At 38.2% G+C, this 26,530-nt stretch overlaps 1 protein-coding gene across 2 annotated transcripts in view; it reads left to right on the top strand.

The window, feature by feature from the left end:
* The window catches only part of STK33 (serine/threonine kinase 33), a 61,215-nt gene that overhangs the window by 10,851 nt on the left and 23,834 nt on the right, over nucleotides 1-26,530 (top strand). For both annotated transcript variants that reach the window (XM_054582364.1, XM_054582373.1), the window contains exons 5-10: nucleotides 3,185-3,323; nucleotides 7,305-7,393; nucleotides 9,149-9,233; nucleotides 15,457-15,532; nucleotides 24,303-24,415; nucleotides 24,895-24,980. In XM_054582364.1, the coding sequence (XP_054438339.1) occupies nucleotides 3,185-3,323; nucleotides 7,305-7,393; nucleotides 9,149-9,233; nucleotides 15,457-15,532; nucleotides 24,303-24,415; nucleotides 24,895-24,980 (588 nt within the window). The remainder of the gene's footprint in view (nucleotides 1-3,184; nucleotides 3,324-7,304; nucleotides 7,394-9,148; nucleotides 9,234-15,456; nucleotides 15,533-24,302; nucleotides 24,416-24,894; nucleotides 24,981-26,530) is intronic.

The raw sequence follows: 26,530 nt of genomic DNA on the forward strand, positions 1-26,530 counted from the left end.
TATAGAATAGAATCAGACCCCCAAAATTTTAAAAACAACAAAAACCTAGCAGCACAGAATAGAATGGAGATGGAGAGGGTATTCGGTGACTGAATAGCTAAAGATGTGGAAAAAACTTGCATTTTAGTTGCCTGTGAATCTTTTTGACTCAATAGATGACTTGATTGTTGTAATACCTAAAGTGATCTTAATATACATCAACAGAAACAGCAGATACGGAGTAGGCATTGCATCTATGGCTTCTACCTCTCATAGCCAATTAGTCCCTAACCTCCGCCGTTTCTTTCTCTTAGATGTCTTTCACATCTTTTTCTTCTTCCCCTTCTTGTCTCTGTTCTATGCCTCTACTGTCTGTAAGCAAGTCAGCATACTACCATGTGCAAGCCAAATCTGGTAGGCTGCCCATTTTTTTATGGCCCATAAGCTCGTTTTTTTTGTTTTTCTTTTTAACATTTTTAAATGGTTCAAAGAAATTTAAAAGACTAATATTTCATGATATGAAAACTATTTGAAAGTAAAATTTCAAAGTCCATAAATAAAGTTTCGTTGTATTGTTTATGATTGCTTTTATGCTATAACAGTGGAATTAAGTAGTTATAAAAGAGATTGTATAGCCCGCAAACCTTAAAGTATTTATTGTCTAGCCTTCACAGAAAAAGCTTGCTGAGCCCTGTTCCACTTTACTATTAGAGTGTTCCTTTAGGAATGTGAAATTGTTAATAGGATCCACCCTTCCCCCTACTTCAGCCACCAGCTTAAAAATCTTCATGGCTCCCTACTGCAAATGGGAAAAAGTTGCAAACTCCTTCGTGTGGTATTCAAGACTCTTTACAACCTGATGCCAACCTGTTCTTTCTGGCCTCACTCCTCACCACGAGTCTCCTCCATTCTGCCCCACCAAACTCCAAATGCTATTGTCAGTGGCAAAATGGCACCAGAATGTTACCAGACCTCGGTTCAGGAACCTTCGTACTTGAATTTTGGCTAAGAAATAACTCAAAACCAAGATTCCAATTACAAGAGAAACTTCATTTAGAAAGTCACAGAGGTAGAAAAGGTGGGCCAGCTGGGCTATGTGGGCTCAGGGAACAAGTTACAGGGGCAGAAAAAGGGCCCTTGGAGTTTAGGAGAGAGAAAGGCAAAGGTCCTGTTCCTGGGGGAAGAAGAAGGTGGAACACTGAGGGTGTGCTCCAGAGAGAGAAAGAGCACACGCTGGGCCCTCCATCCTGAGGGTTTTTATCCCCTTTCTAAAGGCGAGACCTTAGGGGAGGTCCCGGGTGAGGCGGGAGGTTGGACTGTGGTCCTGCAGAGGCTGCTCCTGGTCATCACGGAGGGGGGGAAATAAAATAAGTCATGCCAGACACTTATCTGTCTGGGCAAAGAGGTGGCACTTTCCTCTAGTGGAGAAGGCGCCGAGCCCCTGTGTCCAATGGTTTTTATTGAAAGGGCTATCAGTGGGGCCAGGTAGTAGGAATGTACAGGTGATCTCATTACATCAGTATGTTAGTGTTTACAGAGAAGAGATGATGTTTTGAAGAAAACAAACGGCAGGAACACACTGGTTTACATGGGTCCAAGATGAGAAGAGTAAACATGAGAGCGTAAACATGAGAGTGCCAAAGGGTTTAGGGTCAGGGTCTGTGAATAATGTAAATTTCCTTCCCAGCATGAGCTGGTTATCATAGCTTTTGACGGAGAAACAAAGCACACTTCAAAGAATTTACTTCTAGACGTGACTTCCCCCGGTAACCACCCGATCCAGTTTAGGGCTGTCTCCAGTATTGTTTCAAACCTGAGCCAGGCAGGGGATCAGAGCTGCCAAGAGATAAGGAGACTTCTCTCAGATAGAATGAGGACCCCAGCCATATCAAAACTGAGGGGTGAGGGTCTTTTTGCCTTTTCTTCATGTCCCCCAAGTTCTTCCCAGGTACCCATGCGGCTGTGCCTGCCTTAGGTTGCCCCTGCCATCGAAGGGTCTCATCCATCATTGACTAACCAGTCATCCTTCAGGGCCAGGCAGGGTGATGTGAGACAGATTTTCTCTCCTCAGTGGCCTGTTTTCCCAAGGCCCCCTTGCTTAGCTCCAGCCTTGGGGCCCTCTCTCCTGTCGGTGGGGCTACAGTTCCTGAAACCAGATGGGATGTTTCCCAACACCAGGGGAGGGTCTCAATGGAATATTCAGCAGCTTTCCAGGTGTGCTCTTTCAGGGTCATGGTCTCTATTGAGTGGTTGGCACCAGGGCAGGGGGTCATTTGTCATCGCAGCTGGTCTTAATGTCAACCATGGCATCACTCCTTCTGGTTTTGCTGCTTTTCTGGGCCTGGAGTTGAAACTCAACTGAGGCCTAAATGTCATCACTAGTTCGACCAAAACCCTGACTCTGTGGTCAGCAGACCCAAGGCTTTGTTCCTGAAATTATTTGATGCGAGTGAGAACCTCGTTGTTCCGAGGGCTTTGTGCTTAAGGGAGTAGTCATGCAAGGGTTTGAATGGGAGTGGTATGGCCTATTCTTGTCCCCTTTGTTCCTTCTCTAATGGGGTCTACCACGGGACTAGTGGCATGCCAGGGGAGGGATGGGCACTCTGGGGATGAGCGACCCTGCACTCTGGGCATCCCACCCTGCAATCGCCCATTGCTAGGCACCTGAGGCATTCTGCCCTGGTGACCTTCCATGTGTGCCTGGCCTGTCGTTCCTACTTTGCTCATGCCTGTCTAACTGCCTTCTTCACCATTAACACTGAGACATTTGCTATTCTTTTAACAGCCATTGTCATTTCCAGTTTGGTAGTCTTTGCAAATACCACATGTTCTGCCTATTCTTATCCACATTCTCTACTACTATATTGCTATTCAGTCATCCAGACCTGATGTCACCTCCTCAGTGGGCATTCTTTAGGCAGATGCTTCCCTCCTCTGTAATCTTACGACATTTGGGAGACACCTCTTCTATTATCACTTATCACCTGGTATTGGAATTATAAAGACTGTCTTACCCTTCCATGTCCCTCTGGTATCCTGCACAAAATCTTGCACATGATAGATAATAAATATTTTTCAATTAATAGATTGATGACGGTTGTGATCATATTTTTACTATATATGTAATATATAACATTTTTAAGATCCCCACCTATATAATTTGCTTTCTCTGTCTCTTTTCAAATATATAATGATATAATGTCAGAAAATGTACCTTGTGATGGAGCTTTGTGAGGATGGAGAACTCAAAGAAATCCTGAATAAGAAAGGGCATTTCTCAGAGAATGAGACGCGGTGGATCATTCAAAACCTTGCATCAGCGATAGCGTATCTTCACAATAACGGTAAGAGGAGGATCATCCAGGTCATTGACTCCATGAATGCAGGCACCACTTTTGTTTAAGGGTAATTGTATTCAGGATTCATGGCCAGAGAAAGAGTGCCTACCAGTATGGAAGGTTTTATTGAAACATTTTTAAAAATTTTCTTTTTCTTTAAAGTGTTTTTTTCCTGTTTAACTTTATTATTTTAATTAGAAGCAAGGCAAGTGTACAATTGCATTGTCCATGGACAAGGGTGAACTTATGAACATTTCTATTCAACTGTTTGAAAAGCAGCTATTATATCAAACCAAACGTAGACAAATCAATAAGTGAAATTTCTAAAAACATTTTATATATGAGGTCTTTCCAGAAGGTATCCAGCCATGTAATATGAAAAATAGAGACACTTATAGAAGAAGATACAAGATACAAGAAACATTGGACATAGGACAGGGATGCCTCAGTCCCCTTCAGAACAGGCACCTTGGGACCTCACACAGTTCTCCCAATCGCCATCAGCTTCCCCATCGTATTTTCCTGAATCTCACCAGTGGTCTGACATCTCATCCCTTTCACAGGTGATTTTAGTTTTGGGAAAAGCCAGAAGTTGCAGGGTGCCAAATCTGGGCTGTAGATGGGCCGAGTTACCTGGGTGATTTGATGTTTCACAAAAAAACTCTGCCTGAGCCGTGGAGCATGAGTGGCTGTGTTGTCATGATGAAGCTGCCGGTCAGCAGTTGCCCACAGCTGCAGCCTTCTGAATCATCCAAATAGTTTTTGTGGAGGAATGTTCAAGTTTCATGCAAAATTTGGTGCAGATTTGTTGCTCTATACACTCAGTCATTTTGAATGCGACGGCCACGCCGTACACATGCTCACTGAACAATGTCTACCACCCCCACTGACTAGTACAGTGCAGTTGTCATTGTTCATGTATGCGCATTCCAGCCCACTCTCCTTGGCTGCCAGGTTACATCGACGTCATGCAAACCATCCTTATTATATTAACAATGGCTGGATTTTTTTTCTGGATAGACCTTGTATTAATAATTTAAAAATTATATGTTGTTGGAATTTTTAAAAAAGATTGTATTTATTTTTAGAGAGAAGGCAGGGGAGGGAGAAGGAAAGGGAGAGAAACACTGATGTGAGAGAGAAACATTGATTGGTTGCCTCTCACCCAGTCCAGGGACTGAACCCATAACCCTGGCATGTGCCCTGACCGGGAATTGACCCTGAAACCTTTTGCTTTGTGGGACGATGCCTAGCAGAGTCACACCAGTCAGAGCTTTTGGAATTTTTTTTGTTTAGTTTCTTTTTTAGAGCTGTTTTAGGTTCACAGCAAAATTGAAGGGGAGTTAAAGAGATTTCTCTTACAAATTTCCACACTATCTGAAAGTAGAACGTTCCTATGCTACCTTTCATGAGCTGAAATGGCACAAAGCAAAAAATTACTATTAATTTATATTGAAACGTTTTTGAGTGTTCCCAGACCCAAAAATAACCTACCAAATATCAAGTACCAAATAACACTAACATGCCGTAAAAACAGGAATGATATTATAAATAAATACTATGTTTTATATAACCATCAATCTACTCAAGCAGTAGACTTTCCATTTTATCTATTACTGGATACTGACTAAAAAGACACCCCTTAGCTACTAGCGGAACCAATAGTAACTTTGTCAGCTTTCAAGATTGTTTATCTCTGTGTGTAAATAGTGCACATGATGGAGGCAGGCAAACTCAATGCATACATAATATCTTTATTTCATTTGCCACAATCACAGTGCTTAATTATGTCTAATTTTACTAGACACCCTTGTGAGCTCTCTTAGGCTTTTCTGATAGTTTAGGACACATCTTGCTAACGGATGCACAAAACACGTGGAGATAAAACACATGCTCACAGACACAGGTCAGAGCTCTGGCGGCTGGATGCTGAGTGTAGCTCCCAGGCAAGGAGCCAGGCGATGCCACTCACACCTGCACGCTGCTGGGTGTGGGTTGCCTCTATAAAGGCTTGCTCAAAATAAATTAACTCTTTTTTTTTGCATTTTTTCATAAAAGCAAAAATCCTTTCAGGATTTCTATCGGTTAGCAAAAACTGGTACTAATATAGGCTTTTTATAAAAGTGAAGTGGTGTAAAGTGAACTTTTGAAAAGTGGGGGATCCCTGTATCCCCTGCCTATACATGCACAACTCCCCCCGCCCCCCGCCACCAACACAGTGGGACATTTTTATAATTGATGAGCCTACATTGACATGTGATTACCACCCAAAGTCCATACTTTACATTGGGATCACTCTTGGTGTACATTTTATGGGTTTTGACCAATGTATAATGTCATGTATCCACCATTATAGTATCATACAGAACAGTTCCACTACTTTAAAATGCACATTTAAAAATTATTCTGTTTTCCTGTTCTTTGGAGTTACTGCTGCTTTTCCTCATGCTCCCCATCCTCTTTTTTCAAGGTTAGTTGGCTAACCTGTGATTTTAGAAACTTTTCATATCATAGGTGAGAAAGAACTTTGTTCTAGAAAGGCGAAGTGACGCGTTGGGTGTGGCAGAGCTGGTTCTGGAACCCAGGGGGTTCCTTCAGCAGGTATTCCCTGAGCACCCACTGCGCTGTGGTCCGTCCTAGAAATAACGAAGGTTCAGGAACAAGGCCCCTTCCTCTCAAGAAATTCAGGCTGGTGGGAGACTGAGTATAGAAAACAAGTTATAGTTCAACGTGATAATTTCTCTAATAGAGAGACATACAAAGTGCAGGGAGCATAGGACTGCGTGAGCTTCGCTTGGCGTGGAAAGGCAGGGGAGAATTCACGGAGGGCGGGACCAGGAGCTGAGGGATGCTAACTCGGCTGGAGGGCAGGGCTTTCCGGGCCGAAGGCACCCGCTTCTGCAAGGGCAGGAGACCAAAGGCTTAATACTAGGCTAAGGTCAATTTTCCCACATTAAGGTACAAATTTAGTATAATTCAAAACAAAAATCTTACCAGGATTTTTCACGTGACTTGATAAAATTATTCTGAAATGGGTGAGAATAGCAAAGAAACCAATGAAAAAGGAGAATAATAGAGGCAGCAGAGACACGTGCCCTGCCAAGAATCAAAAGATAAAGTTATATTAATTAAAACTATGTGGTATTTATGTAAGAAGAGGTAAGTGGAACAATAGAAACAATAACAATCCCAAAAATATAGGCTGGGCCCTGGGTAAGGGAACTATAAATGTCTAGGTATAATTGCCAGTCCAGGGCTCATTCAACTACATTTTTCCAGCCTTTATACATATTACCTTTTAAGCTTAGAGAAATGATTACTATGGATATGAACCAAAACAGTTATTTGCAAAGGAAGTGCTTGGTACACGATTATCTGCCTGCACATAAAACCCTACCTGAGGTCTAACATATGCACCTGGAGATTTTGTGCCTCGTGGATTTTTTATTTTTTATTTTAACGCATGAAGAGTAGTAAAGTGTGTGGTGATGTTATAGAAAAATATACTGAAATAAGTGCAGTTTGTATACATTTAGCCAAGTGGCAGTATGTTAAATGTTTATATCAGCAATAACATATGCAAAGAAGGAAAGAAGTAATTCTTTATTTGAAGATCTACAGATATAGGAAAGCTTACGGGGCTTGTAGCTACAATTGTCCCCCTTCTCCTGGGAATCCCTAACCTTGGACAGGATCCTCTTCCATACTCACCAGGACACTCGTGGGGAGGAGCAGCAGCCAGGGGGGCAGCAGGGGAGTGGGGAGAGACGAGGGGGTCAAAGAGAAATGGCTCCTTAAGCTTAGAGCTGTGGAGGAACGGGATGTGGATATAAGGAAATGGAACAGAGCAGATTATGCTTGACCCACCTCAAGTATTTCAGTGATGGACATTAATTTGTCAAATACATTTATTTGTTGTATTTGTGTCCCCTCTAATTATTTTTCCAATATTCATTTCATTTCATTTGTTGTTTATTTTCTTGGTAGATATAGTACATAGAGATCTAAAACTGGAAAACATAATGGTTAAAAGCAGCTTTATTGATGCTAACAATGAAATGAACTTAAACATAAAGGTAAGATATTAGAAATGGTGGTAAATATTCACCCATAAACAGTTTGATAGCCAAGTGGCAAAGCACATCCTCTTTTTAGATACGTTTTGGAAGCTTTGAACAGCCAGAAAATAAGTGACTTGTGCTAAAACAATCAAAATTTCACAAAAGAGGTTGTAACTGACAAGAATAATTTTACAAGTTAAGTGGTGATGTTGAATTTTTTTAAGTACATATTCATTTGGATAGTTCTGAATCATTAGTTAATAGTAAGCAAACAGATGCTCTGAATTCTAATTAAGTTCAAAATTATGCCTTTGATACTAAATGCTAAAGTCTGTATTTCTCACTGAAAATTTTCCTGGGTATTAATATTTATATCCTAAGCAAAATTAATGTGCCAAGTGTTTATTCTTGAAGACTTTATTCAAATTAAGTGTTCCTTAATGTCAAATAAATGATAGGATACATTATTTATTACTTAGCGCTTTACTAGTGCCTGCTTTCAAAACATATGAGTGTGCTAATTTAGGAATAATATGTCTGTGGATAACTCGCTCTGCGGCGATGGTAAACCCCTATCATATAAATAGGGTTAACAGCGTGGCTGCTTTACCTGCATAAGTGTTCCTGAATATTTCCATTGCAAGCTCCGTGCAGGCAGGAATCATGTCTGATTCACTGCTGGTACTTGGAGTAACGCCTGAAACATAGTATGTGCTTAATTAATATTTGGTGAATGAAAGACTAAGTTCTCTCTGTAGAACTGAATTGGATCATGAAACCTTTTGTTTATTTGATACCTGTATAGATTTTTCTGTGGAGAAAGATAGTGTCATAGTACTTAAAGTGGGATAATTGTGAAAGCTGCTGGGGAAATTGATTAATCTGTTTACAAGAAGAGTGATACCACATGTTGACAGGAGCATTTTCTTACTCCGTAAGGCACTGGAAACTTTGCATTCAATGTCTATGGATTACAGCCTATCTTTGGTTGTATGATCAATAAATGTGCCTGTTTTTCTGCTTTCAGCCCAAGGCTGTTCCAACTTGGGAGACAAGACCAAGGGCACATACTGAATATTTAATAACCAAATGTTTAATGACCAAGATTTGGAACTGAGCAGAAAGACTGCAGTTGCAGCTTGCAGCAGGAGGACTCCAGTGCATTTGTAGTTATACTGTATTTTGCCTGTTGTTCCTTGTAATTTCTAGTAATGTAGTCATTGTTTTAATTAGTACACTCCAGAAAACAAAGGAAATAATAAAGATAGTGTTTACCAGAGATAGTGTTTTTAAAATCATTGCAAAAAGGGGAGTTTCTCTCAGTGCTGAGAAGAATAGTGATTTGCATTTATAACAGTGCTTTAAACTGGAACACAACTTGAGTGTCAGAAAATTAGATAATAAACATAATAAGGCCAGAATGTATTTTACAGTGAAAGAACTTCTTAAAAATAACTTTTATTTGAAAAAAATTAAATGTCTTCTCACAAGATGCCACTGCCTATGTTGAACTGGTGAATTTAATTAAGAGGAATGAACAATCAACAGCCTGGGTGTTTTCTCAAGATTTGAGAGGCCAAGCTTCTCTTTACCAAGTTTCTTTTTCACGGTGAGGGGTGGGTGGGGAGGAAAAGCAAGGTCCTTATTAGTAATACAGGTAAAGCCCCTCCATCCTCCAGGATCCCTGAATTAAATGCAATGACAAAATCCTGCCTTCAGAATGAGGGAACTCTAGGACAGGAAAGCAGGTGACCGAGTTTCTTCTTGCAGGTGACTGACTTTGGCTTAGCGGTGAAGAAGCATGGTAGGAGCGAAGCCATGCTGCAGACCACCTGTGGGACGCCTATATACATGGGTGAGTGAGGAGACTTCAGATGATTGATTTTGTATTAAACTGTGGGACACGTGATGGGGATTAAAACTGGAGCCATTTGATTTTGCCATCCTGACTTCCTGGCCCCGATCAAGCTGTTTTTTCTTTTAAGGTCAAATAATTTCAGTTTTAGCATTTTTCTCATAGTTTTTATTTTCAAAAATTGTAGTGTTTATTGTTTCTCTGAGCTCTTCTTTTAGTTGTTATTCCTCTTACGTAACCATACCCCAAACTTCATTATTGTTTTGGTTAATTCATGCTAAAAATCATGTGTTTTGCTTCTTTCCATTTTTTAATTCAATTTTGTTGTCATCAAATAGGTTTTCATTAAGAATACTGATTGAATATATTTGTAAAACAACAATTACCCATTTTTCTAAATGTGATTTTAACAGCTTTACTAAACTATAATTTAAAAACCATAAAAAATGTACCATTCAATGATTTTCCATACCTTCACAGAGTTGTGCAACCATCACTACAATCCAGTTTTAGGAAAATTCTACCCCCAAAAGTTGCCTCATGCCTATTTACACTCAATCTCATGCCCATCCCAGCCCCAGGTAGCCACTAATCTTTTTGTCTGTCTAGATTTGCCTTTTCCGAACATTCCCTGTAAATGGAACAGTATAAGTAGCCTTTTATGTCTGGTTTCTCTCCCTTCGCTTCATGTTTCTGAGGTGTACCCTTGCTGCAGAATGTATCCGCAATCCACTGCGTCCTATTGCTGCGCAGTTGCCCATCGCGTGGGTGTGCCACGATTTGTCTAGCCACTTGTTAGCTGACGGACATGGGGATTATTTCCAGTTTGGAGCTATTATGAGTAATGCTGTTATGAACATTTCATGTGCAAGTTTGTATACGGCCATGTGGTTTTATTTTCTCTTTTTAAAGATTTCACTTATTTATTTTTTAGAGAGAGGGGAAAGGAGGGAGAAAGTGAGGGAGAGAAACGTGTGTGAGAGGAACATAAATTGGTTGCCTCTTCAGTGCCCCCAGTGGGGGACCTGGCTCACAATCCAGGCATGTACCTTGACTGGGAATCAAACTGGCCACTTTTCAGTCGGAAGGCCGACACTCAATCTACTGAGCCATACTAGCCAGGGCTATATGGTTTTATTTTCTTCGTGTAGCTACCTAGGAATGAAATCACTGGGTCATATATTATTTATGTTTAAATGTTTAAGAAACTGCCAAATGATTTTCCATAGTGGCTGTAACATTTAACCTTTCTACTAGCAACGTATGGGAGTTTCAGTCTCTTCACATCCTGCTGACACTTGGAATTGCCTTTTTAAATTACAGCTACTCTAGTGGGTACGAAGTAATATCTCATTGTGGTTTTAATTTGCATTACCCTAATGACCAGTGATGTTGAGCATTTTTTCATGTACTTATTATTTATATATCTACTCTGATGATGTGTTTATTCAAATCGGTACCTATTGAGATAATCATGCATTTTAAATTTATTAATGAAGTAATTACATTACTGGGTTTTTAAAATGTTGAACCATCCTTGCACTTGGGTTAATATACTGCTGTATTCAATTTGTCACCACTTTATTCAGTAGCTATGAGTGTAACTTTCTTTTGTGCTGCCTTTGTCTTTTTTGATGTTAGTGTTATGCTAGCCTCTTTTATTTTACTTTATTTATTTTAATAGTTTATTTTTATTGTATTTTTTCCATTACCATTTATCCCCCTTATACTCTCTTCCACCTCCACCCACACCTTCTGCATCTGCAATCACCCACTGTTGTCCATGACCCTGAGCCCTTGTTCTTTTTTGCTCCAGTCCTCCACCCCAGCCCTCCCCCGGCCCGAGCTGTCAGCCTGCTCTCCATCTATGAGTCTGTCTCTATTTGGCCTGTTAGTTCAGTTTGTTCATTAGATTCCACATGTGAGTGAAATCATATGGTATTTGTCTTTCTATGACTGGCTTATTTCACTTAGCACAATGTTCTCCAGGTCCATCCATGCTGTCACAAAGGGTAAAATTTTCTTCTTCTTCTTTTTTTTTTTTACGGCCAAGTAGAATTCCATTGTCTTTTTTGATGTTAGGGTTATGCTAGCCTCCTTTAAAAACTAAAACGTTTTCACTCTTTATGTGCTCATGAGCCATTTAAGAAGTAGAAAGTATTTATTCATTAATTTGATGAAATTTCCTTTTAAAATATTTTGGTCCTGGTACCCTTTGGGGAATGAAGTTCCTATTATATCTTCAATTTATTCTAGGTTATTCAAGTTTTTTCACATCTTTTTGAATCATTTTTATAATTTTTTTAGAAAATTGTTTATTACATTCAGATTTTACATTTTATTGACATTAATATGTAAATATATTCACTTATAATTTTCACAATTTCCTGCATATTTGTGATTATATCCTCCTATTGATTCCTAATATTTTTTAAGAAGGTGGTTTGATGTAATATTGGTAATATGGCCTCTAGCATCACCCGAATAACTCAGGATTGCAGCCCTGTCACTTACTATCTGATTAATCTGAGGCAAACAATGGCTTTTGTCATGATTTCTGGATCATGTAATAGGGATTCTTTCACTCATTTATCAAAATGTTTTTGAGGAGCATCTTTGTGTCAGGCACTGGTTGAGATACTGGGACTACTGCAGTGAACAAAACATAAAAATGTCACATTGGCAAAAATACTAAACAAGATGAAGACATAAAATGTCAGGTATATTAAAGAGAAGTGCTAAGGGAGAAAAATAAAAAGGGAAGGGGAAAGGACATATTTAGGATGGTAACAATAATATCTGATTGAAGTGAGAATTAAATGGGAAAATATATGTAAAGTGATTAGCGCAGTGCCTGGCACTGGGAGCTCAGTATTAGTTCTTTTAATATACTAATCATTGTTTTTGTGATCATATTTGTTAGTGGTTAGGCCACTTTATTGAGATTTCAAAGAACTGGCTCAATGCTAATGTTATTTAGTTTGCCTTTTCATTTTTTCTGCTTTACTCTTTCTGAATTCCTTTTTTTTCTACTTTTGGTTTATTTTTTAACTTTCTAGGCTATATGTTTATTTTCAGTCTTCTTATTTTCTAATAAATGCATTTAAGGTTATATATTTTCCTCTGAGTACCTCTTTGACCATTTCTTTTGCTATATACAGTGTCCATGTTATACAGACTATTTCTTAATGTCTATAACTTTGGTTTTAGTCTTCTTCTTTAGTTCAAGATTTGCTTATAAGTGCTTTCAGAATTTTCTAGTTGGTTACGATGTATTTGCTGTTCATGTGGATGTGTGTTAGTGTTCCTAGCCTTTGGTTTTTCTGTCTGGCTTTCTTCATTTTAGTAGGCAATTGTGACTTAAAGCTTTACCAACTTTTAGGAATTTTCTTTATGATTGAACACATGATTTATTTCCATAAATGTTGCATTGAGTATTTAGAAGTATGTATATTCCTGGTTCGTTACGCATAAAAATTTCTCTGTGTTTGTGTTTATAAAATCAAATGTGATACCTTTGTGATTTAAACTTTCCAAATTGTTAATTTAATTTTTCTTGTTGCTTCTCTTGATTTCTAAAATAGAACATTTTTAAAGTCACCCATAAGATAGGGGGTTTATGAAATTCTTTTTGTACTTTTAGTAGATTTATTAAAAAATCTACTTTACTGAAATACAATTTACATACAATAAAATGTACAAATATTAAGTGTAAAATTCAACAAGCTTTGAGAAATGCATATACTTGTATAATCACAAACCCAATGGAGATACGGAACATCTCTGTCACTCCAGACAGTTTCTTTGTGTCCCTCTCAGTCAATCCCCGATCCAGACCCCAACAACCACTAATGATTTCTACCATTATAGCTTAGTGTCGCTTGTCTAGAACTTCATTTAAGTTGAATAATACAGTATATATTCTTTTGTCTGTTTTCCTCTGTTCCATGTAATGATTTTAGACATATTAGTAGTTTGTTCGTTTTCTTTTTCTTTCTTTCTTTCTCTTTCTTTCTTTCTTTCTTTCTTTCTTTCTTTCTTTCTTTCTTTCTCTCTCTCTCTCTCCTCCCCCCCCCTCTTCTTTCTTTCTTTCTTTCTTTCTTTCTTTCTTTCTTTCTTTCTTTCTTCCTACCTTTCTTTTTCTTTCTTTTCTGAGGATTATACTGAGTTCATTCTTTTGTTTTGTTTTGTTTTTTTGCCTACTTGATGCATAAAGTTTCAAAATTGTTTTATCTTATTTGGGAAAAGGCTACTTTAGATTCTGTTCATATCCTTCTGTTGGCAAGAGACATCTGGTCTGTAGTTATATGGGGAAAATATAGCCAAGCACCCTGAGTTTCATGCCTGCTTATTAGTTGTCTACCCTGATAACAAGTGAGAGAACAAGAAAGAAGACAGATGGTTTGTGGAGCTTTGCTGACTTCCTAAATGGCTCCTTGGCACAGCTTTCTTGGCCTCTGCCTCCCTCTGAGAGCTGTGATGGCAGCAGCGCAGTAGAAATGCCCCTGATAATTACGGTGACTCTCAGAGTGAGGGGCGGGAACTGGGCCCCCGCTGTATGTTTGTATCACACCTCTACAGAGATTCTTCATGGAATATAATCCCAGAATTTGCCCTCATCATAGACATGCAACTGTAGAGCAAAATGAACTTTAACAGTTCCATGTTTAAACGGTTTAAGTAGAGTTGAAGAATACAAGTAGTTGCTTAAAGGAAAATATCAATCAGTTAATCAATAATTTGGAGATGAATTATTCAGTTTGTAAATTATCTATAGTAGAGCCTTTATTCATTCTTTCTTCCATTTACTGTTTAACTTTTTTGTTGCTTTTTAGCTTCTTTAATGATATGAAGAGGAAATGAAATTCCATTTGCTTTCAGTAGTCATGAAAGGGGTATGTGTGTGAGGGGGCAGAGATTGAAACTATTTCCTAAAATAAAGTCAGTTTTTCCCTGACTGATGTGGCTCAGTTTGTTGAAACATTGTTCCCACAAAGTGAAAGGTCGATGGTTCAGTTCCTGGTCAAGGCACATGCCTCGGTTGTGGGTTCGGTCCTTCGTTGGGGTGTGAAGGAGAGGCAACCGAGTGATGTTTCTCTGTCACATGGATGTTTCTCTCCCACATGGATATTTCTCTCCCTCTCCGTCTCCCTCTTTTCACTTCAGTCTAAAAATAAATAAATAAATAAATGAAATCTTAAAAATAGAACAGTTTTGTAACTTTAGGCAAGTCACTTAATATATCTGAACCTTAGTTCCCTCACTGGCAAAGTCAGTCAAATGCTTACATATCTATCTCACAAGATCCTTAACATTTAAACAAGTAACGTAATGTATACAAAAGTACTTTGTAAATGTTAAAGTGCTAATGATACCTATATATATATATTTTATTTTCACGTTTACAACTGTTCTATTCTTCCTTTTTCCTTAAAGATATTTGATTCCTTGCTGTAGAGGTATAATAGACATATTTCTGAAATATCATATGTGACTTTCTTAAAAGCCAGCATTACAAAAAATCTAATCATTAAAAAATGTGCTACCTTAAAGTTAAAAAAAAAAGTTCTACTTTGAAAAATTGTTTAAAGGAACCCTGTCGTGAACACGTTGTACAGTGAGAAGCGCAGAGTTGGGGAGTGGAGAGGGAGCTGTGCCTCATTGGCTCTTTGATCCAGTTGTGTTGTGGGAGCTCTCTCTTTGTATCTATTGTCTCATTTAGAAAACGTGGAAAATAATTCATATTCTGTCATAGGAGTGCTGTGATGTTATTATTTTACTAAAGTGATTTATAATGATTTATCTTAGTTTTTCTGTGAATCCAGATTTCCACATATTGGGCTTGCCTTAAATTACATCCACTTAAGGCATGTATTTAATTCTATTTTTGGAAAAGAACTGAGATACTGTTGTCTTCTACTATAACTACACAATCTTTGCAAAATCATTTCTTAACAATTCCAAAGGAATGAAGAGGAGCCGTGCATTTAGTTACACAGTTGGTGCCATCGTTCCTTTAGAAGCTAAATGACAGGAGTGAGGATGCAGTGACATCAATTGTTAAGGCCTGTACATTATTCATTTAACATCTGCTGTTGGTTCTCATTTTCCCTGTGGGGGAATAAATTACAGCACATCAGCACATTTTTCATGCTTTGTGTTTAAGCATTTAAAAGTCATTTATTGTATTATTAATACTATTTTATTTCTGCTTGTTTGGCAGCCCCTGAAGTTATCAATGCCCATGACTACAGCCAGCAGTGCGACATTTGGAGCATAGGTGTCATAATGTACACTTTGTAAGTAGCTTGCTAAATGTACAGTTTAAAATGAATGGTTTCTAACAGAATCATCTAGATTTTAAGTTAAAACTAAACATATGTAGTTTTAAAACTAAAAAAACTATATGTAAATATAGTTTTTAAAAAATGACTGAAAAAAACAATTGGGAGGTCACTCTAAAAGTTCTCTTACTAGGTGTCAGATAGTTATTTTAGATATTTTTAAAAATCATTTATTTATTTATTTATTTATTTTTAGAGAGAGAAGGGAGGGAGGAAGAGAGGGACAGAAGCATTGATTGATTGCTTAACACCCACAACTGTGGACCTGGCCCACATCCCAGGCACGTGCCCTGACAGGGAATCGAACCCGTGACTTTTTGGTTCTCAGGCTGGTGCTCAATCCACTGAGCCACACTAGCTAGGACAGGTATTTTTTTAATACTATAAATTTATAACTTTCAGCTTTGCTTTTTATTAATCTGCTCCAATGCACTGTATGATGGGGTGAGCATAGTGAAAAACTTGCCATAAAACTCCCCTGATCCTTTGCTACAAACGAAGCTTCTTTGTATTTTCTCCAGAGATTTAGTGAGAGTCCATCAGGTAGAGAGGAGTCCTGGGATCAGACACTAGAGCTGCCCTGTGGACAGGGCAGGTGTGATGATTGGGTACCGGCCCAGCTGAGGTTCAGCCCAGTGTACCTGTATTGCTTGCCTCTGGGTCTTTGCTCATGCAGTTCCTTCTGCTTAGAATGTTCCTTCTTCTCTACTAACCTCTCTCCAGGATATGCCGAGGTCAGACATTAACATCTTGTATTTTGCAAATTCCTACTGTACCACAGCAGAGTTACTATGTTCATTACATGTACTTTCCCAGAGGATTTATGGCAACATACAGAAATGCATGCAAAACAGTAACATTGAAAGAAAAACAAAATAATAAGAATATTTAACCAGGAAGGTTTGCATGTGTGTGAATTTTATAGAATTAATTGTTCACTTCTCCATGTTCTCAGCACTTTCAAAAACTAGATTATAATATTGTAATATAATTCTTGCATTATGTGTATTGTATCTATTTTCCTTGCTCTAAATTCCATGAAGGACAGACATCTTATTCATTTTTACATCCCTGACATCAGGTACAATAGTAGGCATGTAGTCAGTGCTCAATATGGTTGTTAATTGAATTAAAATGAATTTTGTAAGAGGTGATCTGAAAAGTTAGGGACCATTGTTCTTCCTCTTGATGAATATGAACATTTTTATGTTGATGCAACATTAGTTTTAATATGATTATATTAAAGATTTCACTGTGTACTACCTCTTTCTAAATATTGACATCACAACAGTTACATTTTTGTAGTTTTGTGAAATGGAATACACAAGCAGTGGAAATTGGATGATGTGATTATAGCTGTAACTCAGATAGTCAACATACATTAACTGCTTAGATTACATGAAGTATAGATGTAGTCACAAAGTTTTGATCATTGTTTTGTGTTAGTTAGAATCATACTGTAAAAAGTCTGAGCCTTAGTCTTTAATTTAAAATATAACCATTTTAACTTAGTGTTTTATATTCTTAAGATTTTCTTTTTTTAACATTTTTTTAAAATTTACAAATCATGTTTTTCTATTACAGTTGTCTCAGTTTTTACCCCTTTAAGCTCCCACCCATCCCACCCCCACCCCTGCCCCCACCCCCACTCCCACAGTCAGTCCCCACTCTGTTGTCCATGTCCATGGGTCACACACACATGTTCTTTGTCTAGTGCCTTCCCCTTCTTTCCACCATTGTCCTCTTTCCCCATCCCCTCTGGTCACTTTCAGTCTGCTCCATATTTTCATGCCTGTGGTTTATTTTGTTCATTAGTTTATTTTGTTGAATAGAGTCCACTCATAGGTGAGATCATATGGTATTTGTCTTTCATCAACTGGCTTATTTCACTTAGCTTAATATTCTCCAGTTCCATCCATGTTGTCGCAAAAGGTAGGAGTTCATTTTCTCTCTTTCTTTCTTTCGTTCTTTCCTTCTTTCTTAAATGCAGATTGATTTTATTTATTTCTTTAAATGTCAAAGTTAATTATAAAATATTTAAAAAATTTAAAACCATTATAAAGTCTCAGCAATTAAACCAACATGACAGCAGCACAGAAATAATCAAGTAGATCAATGAAATATAATGAGCATTCTAGAGGCAAACGTATATATCTGTCTAACAATGTAATATATGCTTAAGTTGATATTTCAAATCAATGGGGAAAATAAGGCTTATTCAACAGATAAGGTGCATAGACCACTATTACTTGAAATAAAACAAATATAGAGCCCTATTTCACACATTATACAAGAAATATTCAGGTGAGTTAAAAATCAATATGTAGAATCTAAGGAGTTTTAGAAGAAAATAGAACTAATATTTTTCATGACCTGAAGTAAAATATTCAAACCCAGAAGCTATAAAGTAAATACTGACTAAACATTTAAGACTGTATAGTAATATACATATAAAAAAAGTTAAAGGACAAGGAATAGAATAGAAAAGTATTTGCAACACATCTAAAACATGGTTAATAGGGGTTTTTTTTTGGTTTTGTTTTATTTTTAGGGAAAAAAGTTCTACAAACCTTTAATCAATAAATGGATAAAGAATGCCAAAAAGTCATTTAAAGCTTTTTAAAATTAATATAAATAGGCAAGAAATATACAAAAACAGGTTTAGTTTCAACAAATAGTAAAGGAACAATTAAAATATCATTGTCACAATCAGATTAATGAGTATTAAAAATATTGGTAATATCAAGTATTGACAACTCTGAAAGGAACTAGGTATTCGTAAAAACTTTTTCTCCATCTTAAAGCAGTCTCTTTAGCATATTTTGCAGTGCTGGTTGGGTGGAGGTGTATTCTTTTAGCCTTCTTTTGTCTGGGAAACTCCTTATTTTGCCTTCCATTTTAATTGAGAGCCTTGCTGGGTAGAGCAGTCTTGGTTGCAGACCTTTGCTTGTCATGACTTGGAATATTTCTTGCCATTCCCTTCTGGCTTGCAGTGTTTCTGTTGAGAAGTCACCTGCTAGCCGTATTGGGGCTCCCTTATGTGTTACTACCTCTTTCTCCCTTGCTTGCTTTAGGATTCTCTGTTTGTCTTTGATATTTGCCATTGTAATGATGATGTGTCTTATAGTGGGCCTCATTGGGTTCCTCTTGAATGGGATCGATCCTCTGTGCTTCCTGGACTTGTGTGGCTTTTTCTCTCCTCCAATTAGGGAAGTTTGCCATCATTACTTTTTCAAACAGGTTCTCTATCCCTTCCTCATCCTCTTCTCCTTCTGGTATCCCTATTATATGGATATTATTACATTTCAACAAATGTCCTGTATTTCTCTCAATGCTGCTTCATTCTTTTTGAGCCTTCTTTCATTTTCTTGCTCTTTCTGGGAGCTTTTTTCTACCTTGTCCTCTAGCTCTGATTTGGTCCTCAGCTTCATCGAGCCTGCTTTGGATTCCTTCTACTGTGTTCTTCGATTCAGAAATTGTATTCCTCATTTCCTCTTGTCTCTTATTGATAGTTTCTATGTCCTTTTTCATGCTGATATAGTTTGCAGTAAGTTCCTTATAGTTTCCCTGCAGTTTTTTGTAATTTTCTCTCAGCTCATTAAGCTCTTTGAGCTTCTTTGGAACCGTTGTTTTGAACTCAATATCTGATAGTTTACTTGCCTCTATTTCATTTAGTTCTCTTTGCAGGGATTCCTCCTTTCCCTTCAAGTGGGGTATATTTCGTTGTCTTCCCATTATTTGTGAGACTCTTCTTTTTGGCTTCTGCTTCTTAAGTTGATCTGTCTTGATTTCCTGACTTTGTCGTGTGAACTTCTATGGTAGGAGACTGCTGTTTTTACTTTCTGGATCTGCCTCTGATGATGTCAGATGTCGACCCTGTCTGACCTTAGGCAGTCTGTTTGAGACTTCCAGTAATCTACTGTTTGTGGCTGTCTTCTTCAGCTATTAATCTAGTCACTCTGCACTCAGCAGGCCAGCTTAGACAGCTCAGAGCGGGGTGGAGTCCCTCCTGGGGACGGGGTTATTGGGTCCTCTTATACAGCTGCTGCCATATGGTGGAGGAGTCCACACTGGGATCCTGCCAGCTACTCTCTCCATTTTCTCCCCAAAGCCTCCATCCCTAGTCTCTCCTCAAGTGTCACCAGACCTCTCTGCACCCTCTTTAGCCAGGGATCTACTCTCTGTGGCTGCCACTCTGCACTAAGCAGGTAGCTTAGACAGCACAGGGTAGGGTGGAATCTCGCCTGGGGGCAGGGCTATTGGGTCCTTTGATGCCCTTCTTGTTACGCTCTTTGGTGCTGTTCAGGGGGAGTGGTCTCTGCCTGAGGAAGACGGCTGCTGCTGCATGGGGGGACTCATCAGTCAGCACCGGGATCCTGCCGGCTACTCACTCAATTCTCTCCCCAAAGTCTCCTTCCTCAGTCTCTCCTTAGGGTCTCTAGCCCACTCTGCCCCCGCCTTTGCTGGAGACCACAGTAAGTGGCTGCAAAAAAATAAAAAATAAAAATTTATGCGTTGGCCCTTTAAACAGTTGTTTGCGTCTCCAGCTGCCTGTCTCTGGCAGAGAGCAACCCTGCCGCTTTTCGCAGCTGGCTGTTTTCTGTGTACTTTTTGGGCTCTGATGTTGTGGGCGAGAGATCCCTGCTTTCGGTTTAGACCCCGCTCTTCTCAGGGGGCTCCAACTAGCCATTTCAGTACCCTTCTGGTGCTGCCACCCATAGGTGCCCTGCCTGCCTTCTCGAGTCTCTACCGCACTCCCTACCAATTAGATTGTGCTAAAGCCGATTCTTCTGTCTCTGAGGTTACAAGGCTCCTCTCTCGCTATTGTTCAGTTGTTTATTCGAGGTGATTTCTCCACAATTTAGTTATAATTCCAGGTTGGTCCTGGGAGGAGGTCAGTGTGACTTCCACACGCTCCTCCACCATCTTGAAAACCCTGTCTTAAGACTTTCTAGACAACAAAAGTCAAACATATGTGTAATCTAATATTAGATAATTCATTTGTTTGCTGTCTTCTTAGTTTTGAATTTGATGTTAAGGAAAATGATAGTGTATTAATAGATTAAATTTTTTCTCTTTTTTGAAGATACCATTTTAATTTTCTTTTTCAGAGCATGGCTGCATATCATCACAAATGACATTGTTTTTTTCTTCACAGTAGACTCTTACTTAGCTAATCAGTGCCTATTCATTAATCTGCCTGAGCCCAGTGATCTTAGATAATTTCCTTCACCAAGGGTGCAAACATATTACCTTCTCCAGGGGGGTTATTTTCTTGTTTATCAGTTACTCCTGATTTATTTCTACTTAATTGGACAATGATAACTTTCTTTCTCAAGGTGAGATTAACATAAATACTCTTTATGGGTATATCCTCTGCTTTTTTGATTCCTGTGAATGCAACAGAAAATAATAGGAGAGCATTAAGAGGCATTTTTCATGTCTTGGATTTCCTTTTCTGGATGTGCAGAAAATTGCTATCATAAAATTTCACATGCTGCTGATTGACCAGCCATTAGATACATTCTTGTGTAAGTAAAATTGCAAAGGACAGAAAAAAAATGTGGAATTTTAAAAACCTAGCCCTTAAGCTATAGTTGCATTCTAGTCAGGCAATGCAGGAGCAGCTAAGAAAGTGGTAAATGTGCATGTCACTGGTTATTAGCAGACTCAATGAGCTGGGCTTTTGCTGGCCCATACTTGTTACAATAGATAGTGATTGTCCATAAGACCATTTTTCCGGCTTTTAAAAGTTGCATTTTAAAAGTAAATAGCAGTGAGGGAAGTAAGATCAGAGAAAGGAGGTTCAGAATGAACTGGAGATGTTAAAAAGTATTAAAATAAGAGCTTGCCGAGCAATGGGGTAAATATCCATCTCTTAACAAGGACCTGTTGGTAACTGAAAAGCTATATTGTCCAGCCTAGTTTGATAAACTATTAGGATGAAAACAAGTTTTTCCCCTAGGAAAATCATCATCATTTTCATTCAAAATATTTAGTAAATTTAGACTTATCCAAAAACTGTTTGTGGGAAAGACTTTTAAAGAATTTAAAAGTATATCTAAAAAATATCAGTAGAAATGTTAAGAGACTTAGAGATCATTACACTTAAGTACATAATAGACCAGCATTTGGGAAGAATAATGGAATTGTGCCATTTTATTCTTTCAGCAATAAAGTGGAAAAAATATAATCTGAAGAGCTGAAGAATAGACAGACATACAGAGTTGCCTCTGTGATGAGCCCGGGTCTGACTTCTGTGTGGTTGTCACTGGGAAAACCTGGTTGTGTATTCAGGGTTGCTTTCAGAAGGCGGGGTTGGCAGTGATGATGATGGCCAACATTTGTTGACAATGGACTATGAAGGCCTGAACTCAACTTTTCAGCATGTTTTTGTAGTTTTGGACCGGGTTATCTACTGAAGCATAGGCTCGCCATGCTCTTTGTTAAGTATAGTATAGTTTTTCCTTTTAAAAAATTCCAATGACACATAGTTCCTATATTCTAGAATATGCAGACAAGCTTATGTTTATACGTACGGCTCATGGTTTTACTGGTGTTGGTCATTATGTGTGCTCACCCTTTCAGATTGAAGTGTCAAATCATCATCATTTGATTTTTCTCATCCAGACCTTCTTCATTTTGTATACTATTTTGAAAAGTTGTGATCATTTTAATGAATTTTTTTTAGCTTTGACTCAGAGACTGTAGCTGTTTCCTGGGTTATTCTTGGTGTAGTCTTACTAACATTTGTATAGTATTTTACCATAGATAAAACTCTTACGTGGTCATTTAGACTCTGATAACTCTCATTAGACTCTGATAATTCAGTGTATTTTTCCATAAGTTTAGTTCAGATTATGTGCCTTTAGCATTACATTACCCTTGCTCACAATAAAGTATATTTGCTCTTTTATCTGCAGCTATCACTGTGTGCACACCTTCCTGTATTTTAACCCCAGTTAAGCTTAGTGTTTCTCCGCCTGAAAGAGCTTTGGGTCATTTGCAGATCTGGAGGTTTCAGTAACAGGGGTGTCCGAGCTTTTGGCCTCTTGGGGCTGCACTGGAAGAAGAAGAGGTGTCTTGGGTCACACACATTACATATACAAACAGTAACAAAAACTGATGAGCGAAGAAGAGTTTTAAGTAAATTTACAATTTTGTGTTGGGCTGCATTCATAGCCATCCTGGGCCACATGCGGGCCATGGATTGGACACCCCTGGTTCAAGTATAAGAGCCTAGCACTGATCTCACACTGCCCCTTTGCTTCCATTTCTACATCCAGAGAGGTACTCACCTTCTCCTGTGTGTATGTTACACGCCATTGAGTTGGCTCCGACTCTTGGACACTCTATGAATGAATGATGTCCATGATATCCTGTCATCATCAGCCCTGCTCAGCTCCTGTAGACTCATGCCTGTGGCTTCTTTTAAAAAAATTTTTTTTTATTGTGTTTTATTCCATTATCACTTAGTCCCCTTGTACCCTCTCCCACTGAAATCACTACAGTGTTGTCCTTGAGTCCTTTTTCCTTTGTGCTCAATCCCTCCACCCCTTAACCTTCTCGCATCTTAGCTGTCATCCTGCTTTCTGTCTATGAGACTGTCTTTTCTAAAGAACCCTGCCTTCTCATGATGTGCCCCTAGTAGGACAGCTTCAGTTTTGTCATTTAGCCTTCAGCTATGTATCAGGCTTAATTTTCTCTAGGACCCATTGGCTCTTCTTTCTGGCAGTCCGGGGTATCCATAGAGGTCTTGTCCAACATCATATCTCAAATGAATGTTTGTTTTTTTTCCTATTAGCCTTCTCCACTGTCCAACTTTCACATCTGGGCATAGTAATTGGGAATATGAGGGCGTGGATGAGCTTAGCCTTGGTCTCTAATGACACATCTTCTTTGCTCTTGATGGTCTTTCCCAATTCTTACATTTCTGCCCTTTCAAGTCTCATTGTCTTCTCTCTTTTTTTAAAAAAGAGATATTATTTATTTTTACAGAGAGGGGAAGGGAGGACGAAGGAGGAGAGAAACATAAGTGGGTTGCCTCTCACATGCCCCCAGCCAAGGGCCTTGTTCACAACCCAGGCTTGTGCCCTGACTGGCAATCGAACCAGTAGCCTGCAGTTTGCAGGGTGATGACCAGCCCACTGATTCACACCAGTCAGGGCTCAAGTCTCAGTCTTCTCTTGATTTCTTGGCTGCAGTCTCCATTTTTATCTTTTATTTACTTAATTTTTTATTTGTATTGAATTTATTAGGGTGACATTGGTTAATAAAATTATATAGGTTCCAGGTATAGTCTCCATTTGAATTGGTGACTGAACCAAGGTAAGCAACAATACAAAGATGCAAGGAAAATAAGACCAGCAACACTGAAAGGAAAAGAAACCAACAGAGACAAGAGGGAAGGAGGGGGGGGGGCGGGGAAAAGGAAGGGAAGGGGAAAGTCAAGGAACATATAGCAAGGACTCATGGACAAAACCAAAGGGGAAGAGCTGAGGGAGGGAGGGAAGGAGGGGGCAAGGGAAAGTGGTGGGGGGTAGGCAGAGACAAATGTATTTGAAAAAATAAGTTAAAAAAAATCTTTAACAGTTTCAGTGTCTTCATTTCTATCCTTCTTCCTGTCCTTTACATAAATATCACTACTTCCAAGTCCTGTGGAAACTTAATTTTTAATAGCCTTATTTTTAAAAATATCTAAAGAAAATTATTGCCTTTTTTATAGATTATGTGGAGAACCACCCTTTATAGCAAGCTCAGAAGAGAAGCTTTTTGAGTTAATAAGAAAGGGAGAACTACATTTCGATGATCCAGTGTGGGATTCCATAAGTGATTGTGGTAATATGAATTTGTTATTATTTACTAAAGCAAATATACATAATATAAGAAGGTTTGCTGGTAATTCAGATGTAAAATCTCCGTTTAGGCTTGAAATTTACTTGTAGAAATAATACTATTTACTTGTGGAAATAGTGATATCTTCACTATGATTTTTTAGTCAAAACTTCAAACCAAAACGGAAAATACATAATAAAAGTTGAAGAGGAAATGTGCTGATTTTCTAGTTCATTTTTACTGTAGAAATAAATCAGGTAATCCAGAATATAATCAGGTAATTAGGTAATTTTTATTTTATAAAAATAAAACCTCACTGTAGGCCTTAAACTTTATTTCTTAGCCATTTATACTGATGATATTTATTTTATAATTGGTGTCTTTCCTCATGTCATACAGACCTAATTCTTAATAAATTAGAAATTATGTTATTAATTGTAGTTAAGATAAGTAAGATATTTAGGATATTCCTTTATTTGCAGCCAAAAGTGTTTTGAAACAACTTATGAAAGTAGATCCTGCTCACAGAATCACAGCTAAAGAACTACTAGATAACCAGTGGTTAACAGTAAGTAGCTGTATTATGATATTTCTTTTGTTGTTGTTGTTGACATTCTACCCTTGCTTATTTCTTTTCATTTGCCCTTATAGCTTATATATAGTTTTTATTTAAAAAACAGCCAATTTCTGTCATCTTGTGACAAGTTATAAAAAAATTATTGAGTCTTGACACATTTCTGAAATGGATATTTTCATACTTAGCCTAAATAATATGGAACACATAAGTCACCACCCTGTATAAAATACTAGATATGCTAAGTGTGAGGTCCCTGTGTGCCATCCACATAGATCAAATATTGAATGTATGGGCCTGGAGCTGGAAAAGCCTGAGCAGAAACTATAAATCTGGGAATCGGGAGTAGATAGATGCCATAAAAAGCTATTAAACTGAAGAGATAAACTAGGAAGAAAATACAGACAGAAAGGAAAAGAGACCCAGCACCCTGCTTTTAGATACTACAACGTTTACTAGAGGAGAAGCTAGCAATGGAGGCAGAGAAGGAGTAGCTGATGAGAGAGGAGGAAAATTGTGAGAGTGCTGCCAGGAAAGTTAAGTGAGAAAAATGTTTGAGAAAGTGAGAGCAGTCAGCTCCCAGGTAAAGGCTGCAAAGAGGTCAAGATGAGAATGAGGAGTTTCCATTAGGCCGGCCAGCAGCGAGGCGGATGGCGACCCTGAAGGCCTGGGGAAGTTTAGATTCTATAAATTTAGAGTGATATCACTCTTCTTTTAAATTTTCTAATTTTCACTTGGCGATTTCTAATCATTTCTTTGAGTAATATTTTTTTTTCCCCAAGGCTAAAAAAAATAGCCTTCACTCAAAAGTGGCTTCTATCTGCCCTCTTATGAATGTGTTGATCTCTCAAATCATTCTGTGCAATAAGTATTTCTGGCCTAAAGTAATTGTGCAAATGAGCTAGCAGCTAGATAGATCATTGCAAAACTGTACTGAGTAGATTTGTACAGCAAAATCAAAAACTGTAAAACAGATGGTGTGCCTTAGAAATCTCTCTCTTTTCAGCATCACACAACATTCGGGTTTGGCCATGTAATTATTTGTGTTCTAATTAGTACAGCTTTATTTCTGGCTTTGGTCATTTTTCCAGAAGTCTCCCTTTTTGAGCCTCCATAACATTTGTTTCCATGTAGTCTTTGCCAAATGGATCAAGACATGACAGATATAGCGTGTACTATATCAGACTATCCTAAGGAGTTCAGTGTGTGAAGTTTAGAATACCGGCATTTTATAAACTTCTAAAAGGCAAAGCTCTTTTCTTCTTAACCACTTGAAGTCTTACTTCATATCCTCTGTTTGAAATAACCTAAAGGGAACATGTTAGTTCTCTCAGTGCCTTGCTGCTTTATAACCAGAGCTTATCTTTTGCAATATCTAACACACAGTAACATTTTTTTTTTCAAAGAGCTTTATTGGATAAAAAGTTTCTAGGGTTTAACCTATGTATTGTCCATTTTGAAATACGGTACATATCTGAAGAGTATTCTGTGTAAATTTAAGTGAATGGAACTTCAAATAAACACATGTATTGTCATTCCAATTT

Source organism: Pteronotus mesoamericanus, unplaced genomic scaffold (genome assembly GCF_021234165.1).
Source record: "Pteronotus mesoamericanus isolate MK-2021 breed Mesoamerican mustached bat unplaced genomic scaffold, CSHL_Meso_final contig_1189, whole genome shotgun sequence".
Classification (NCBI taxonomy): Eukaryota; Metazoa; Chordata; class Mammalia; order Chiroptera; family Mormoopidae; genus Pteronotus; species Pteronotus mesoamericanus.